The 4,764-nt window shown below is 40.2% G+C and overlaps 1 protein-coding gene across 3 annotated transcripts in view; it reads left to right on the forward strand.

Moving 5' to 3' along the window:
- Nucleotides 1-4,764, forward strand: part of LOC116086419 (cell surface glycoprotein CD200 receptor 5-like) — a 24,335-nt gene that overhangs the window by 14,410 nt on the left and 5,161 nt on the right. For all 3 annotated transcript variants that reach the window (XR_004116919.1, XR_004116918.1, XM_031364697.1), the window contains exons 3-5: nt 2,160-2,219; nt 3,183-3,509; nt 3,623-3,874. Coding sequence is in view for 1 of the 3 variants with exons in the window: in XM_031364697.1 (XP_031220557.1) it covers nt 2,160-2,219; nt 3,183-3,509; nt 3,623-3,874 (639 nt within the window). In the remaining 2 variants the exon portion in view is untranslated. The remainder of the gene's footprint in view (nt 1-2,159; nt 2,220-3,182; nt 3,510-3,622; nt 3,875-4,764) is intronic.

Here is a 4,764-nt window from a genome sequence, read left to right on the forward strand (position 1 = left end):
CACGTTACCATAGGAAAAAAGATAACTCTCCTAAATGGGATGTCTCCATTAAATCCCTCCTTCCAAGCTTCAGGGAAGTCTGCTGAAGAGAGGACAAAAAAATTGTAAGAGCCAGTGACGATGGACAATACCAAGGAAATGAGGCCTTCTAGGCACATTGAGATATTTTGTGTCATAACGCTTTGTCTAGAAATTTGGTCCCTCAAAGATCTGTTTCTTTACATTATGCTTTCTGGTTTGGTGTTTTTATGAGATTTCTGTGGATGAGAATGTGTGTCTCTGTGTCTACATGTGTTCCTTGTGTTCTTATATTCTTTTGTCCCCTGTTTGTTTTTAGTTTACCTTGTTTTATTATTATTTTTTAGATGTCTGATATTTGTTTTCCAATGAGAGAGAGGAAGAAAGGCTGTGGATTTGGGTAGGTGTGAAGGTTCTAGGAGGAGTTATGGAAGGGGAACCACAATAATATATGTTATAATCTAGGTTTGTAAAGGAATCTATTTTCCATTGAAATCAAGTGGCTGTAACTTGTGGTTTATAATACACACTCTCTTCTGAAGAAAGGAAAGAAAGAAGAACTGTCTCCCTCCATCATCAGCCTCTCCCCTTGCCCACACCCTTTCCATCCACCATAATCCCATTCTGCTTTCAGGTCTTGGGTTCATTTTGCTTTCACATGTAATACCATAGGTCACTCACCTCCCTGCACCTGGCATAGTCTGCTTAATAACATGTCTTCTGATTCCACCCTCTTTCCAGCTAATGACAGATTTTTTTGTTTGTTTGTTTTTTGTTTTTGAGACAAGGTTTCTCTGTATACCCTGGCTGTTCTGAAACTAACTCTGTAGACCAGGCTGTTCCTGAACTCAGAAATCCACCTGCCTCTGCCTCCCAAGTGCTGGGACTAAAGGTGTGCACCACCACTGCCCAGCTAATGACAGATTTTTGTTGTTGTTTTATCCTTTTTGTTCTTAATTGGAGATTTTCTGTATTTTCATGGTCTCTTCTGACATCTAGTATAGGCATTATTTTGCTTTTAGTTAGTCCAATTTTACTATTAAAAACACACTAGCACTTCAGAGTAGTATGGGTAGCTCAGGATAACAAACAAATCTACTTTTTCTTTTCTGTTTCTTTAATTGTTGCCTAGAAATCATAGGTCAATGTTTCAGAAGCTGATTATGATGATGATTTTTTCTTATAAAGCATTGTATGTAGTCCATGTTGGCCCCAAATTCACGATATGGCCAGCTCCACTGACATCATGATACTCCTGTCTCCATTCTCTGTGCAACCATGCCTGTTTGGGACCATTATTATTGTGAACAGTTCTACAGAACTCAAGGAAGGAATGGAAAGAGGAAAGGGCACTCATCCTTCTCCTGCCCTGCTCTGCTTCATTTCTGCTGTTCAGTCCCAAGGTGGAGCAGCTGGAAGGAGGCAAGAGGATGAACTCTTTGTGACTCTGATTCTATAGTTTTGAGAGTGACTCTGCATCTTCATCTGTGGAAAGTGTTCATTATTGGACCAAATGGCTTTTGTTTTAAATTAATTAATTTATTTATTTACTTTACATCCTATTATTTATTCTCTTTACACCCAATATCATCTCCTTCATTCCAGTACCCCCTCTTCCACCTCCTCCCTTAATTCACCTTCTCTTCTCCTCTGAGAAGGAGCCCCCTGGGTATCACTCCCCAACTCCTGCATATGAGTCACTGAAGGACTAGGTGCATCCTCTCTCAGTGAGGCCAGACAAGGCAGCCCAGTTAGGGGGCCTGGATCCACAGGTAGGCAAGAAATTCAGGGACAGCTCTGCTCAAGTTGTTGAGGGACCTGCATGAAGATCAAGCTGCAAATCTACTATATAGGTGCAGGGTGCATAGGATCATGTGGCTTTAATTTAGGGATGACATCTGAAGAAAGAGTTTAATGAAGTCAGCTTGTGTGGTATGCCTACACTGGACCTGGCAAGGAGCTGGAAGAAGGAAGGCAGGGCTACTGTAAACTATTTGGCAAAATAAAGTTACTTATGAATGGGAAACAGCTGATTAATGTCTTTTAAATGCAATATTCAAGATATTGACATATCAGTGATGATAAAACTTTGATTAGAATCATTTAAATAATTTAAGGACTTGTATTTAAATGTTTTCTAGAGTTAACTTGCACTGATAAGAAGCAAAAAACACAGAACAACTCATCTCCTGTGGCAGAAGGTAAAATTCTTGCCTATCTTGTGGGAATGGAGAGTTGACCTTGCTTAGACACAGTGACTAACGCCTTGGCTGCTGGACAGATTGAGGATGAGTAGCAGCGTCTGGTGATGTAGTGTTATGGTGTGAGGGACCCTGAACACTTGCCTCTAAACCTTTGCCACCTTAGAGGGAGTGATGGAAAGACTATGGCGTTAGTACCCTCCCAGGTCTGTGTTGAAGAATTTCTTTCTTCGTCTGATTAGGTGACCTTTATTTGGATGTGACTTGTGAGGACTTGAATTCCCCAAAGAGGCAAGTGATATTGAAATAAGACAGTGGAGATATTAATGCAATGTTTATCATAAGCAGGGCTTGTTCCCATCAAGTTCTGTTCCTGTTAAAGTGATGACAATATTGTCTTTTAGCCAGGCTTTGGTGGCACATGCCTTTGATCCCAGCACTTGGGAGGCAGAGGCAGGCAGATTTCTGAGTTCGAGGCCATCCTGGGCTACAGAGTGATTTCTAGGACAGCCTGGGCTGTCTAGAAAAACAGTGTTTTGAAAAAAAAAAAAACCCTAAGAAACAAACAAACATTAAAAAAAAAACAAAAAACCCTCCCAAAACAACAAAACAAAAGACTTTTGTCACAAGTGATAGTGACAGATAGTTTTCTCATGTAATCACCACTCAGCAAACTTGTATCCATCATAGATGATTTATATCAGTGTATAAGCAATGTGAGTATTTATGGTGCAAGATGTGCATAGCCCATATGCCTGAACCTTTATTTAGAAGATGAATAGCATATTTAATTCTGATAGATTGAACATACAGAAACAAAGAAGTGTGAGAAAATCTACTCTTGCTGTAATACTTCCATTAGTCAAGCACTGTTCTAGTGTAAGTTCACATAAGTTAGTGTGGATAGACCTAACTCACAAGGTCTCCTTTTCTCATTCTCATTCTCTCTCTGTGTGTATCCAGTTAACACTATGGTGTCGGTACAGATGCACCTTCTATGTACAAAGGCTCTGCTCTGCTGCTCTTCAATTCCACTGAAAAAAGCAGTATTAATAACATGGACGATAATACCCAGAGGCCAGCCTTCCTGCATAATGTCCTACAAAATAGACACAATGGAGACCAATGAAATCAACTGCTTGGGCAGGAACATCACCTGGGTCTTCACACCTGACCTCAGTCCTGACCTTCAGATCAGTGCAGTGGCCCTCCAGCATGAGGGGAATTACTCATGTGAGATAGCAACACCTGAAGGAAATTTCCAAAAAGTCTATGACCTCCAAGTGCTGGGTAAGTGACAATGTCACATATTGTGCTATTTCAGGTCACCAATTTTAGTTAGAAAGAAATGTCCTTTTAATTTGTGACAAGACTGAATCTTTATTTCCTATCCATCTCTCCAGTGCCCCCTGAGGTAAGCTACTCTCCAGGGAAAAATAGAACTGCAGTTTGTGAGGCAATTTCAGGCAAGCCTGCTGTGCAAATCTCTTGGACTCCAGATGGGGATTGTGTCACTAAGGATGAATCACACAGCAATGGCACTGTGACTGTCAGGAGCACGTGCCACTGGGAGCAGAACAATGTGTCTGCTGTGTCCTGCTTTGTCTCTCATTTGACTGGTAACCAGACTCTGTTCATAGATCTGAGTAGAGGTGGTGAGTACCTTCTTTAATTTTTTTGCCTTTAGTATGCATATTTGTGTGTGTGTGTGTGGTGTGTCCATGTGCCATAGTAAGTTTGTAGGGGCCAGAGAACAACATGTCCTTCTACCATATGGGATAGAAATTTGGTCCTCAGGTTTGGCAGCATGTGCTTTTACCTTCTGAGCTATGTACAGGCCTGTCTACCTGTTTTTCCTTTCTTTTTCTCTGTTTTCTTCTTTTTTACTCCATCTTTTTTTTTCTTCTGAGATCAGATCTCTCTTTGTAGCCTTAAGTTCATATTCTGCCTTTATCTGCTGCCTGAGTGGTAGGATTACAGAGCAGTTGCTACTTCCTTGGGAGGGAACTGGTATTTAATTTATTCTTCCGTAGTAGATAATGAATAGTTCAGAACATGGAAGACAATTTGAGCAGCTTATTTAGACATTTCTCTAAAGCTAGGAAATCCAGTGCTGTGCCTGAGAAGTATTTTGCAACTTTGTATCAAGTGAAAAGTATTGCCAGTACTAAATAATTCTAATCTGTACCTCTCTAAATGCCTTTTAAAAATGAACTTCATTCAATTTCCTTCTTCAGAAACTTGAAGGTCTTGTCAAACAGATCTTTTACTTGCTTAGTTAGAGTGACACCAAGGTATTTTATAATATTTGTGGCTATTGTGAAGGGTATTGCTTCCCTAATTTCTTTCTCCGCCTGTTTATCCTTTGTGTAGAGGAAGACCACTGATTTGCTTGAGTTAATTTTATATCCAGCTACTTTGCTGAAGTTGTTTACATGTTTCGGAGCTCTCTTGTGGAAATTTTGGGGTCACTTGATTATGCTATCATATCATCAGCAAATAGTGATAATTTGACTTCTTCCTTTCCAATTTGTATCCCTTTGAT

Source organism: Mastomys coucha, unplaced genomic scaffold (genome assembly GCF_008632895.1).
Source record: "Mastomys coucha isolate ucsf_1 unplaced genomic scaffold, UCSF_Mcou_1 pScaffold12, whole genome shotgun sequence".
NCBI lineage: Eukaryota > Metazoa > Chordata > Mammalia > Rodentia > Muridae > Mastomys > Mastomys coucha.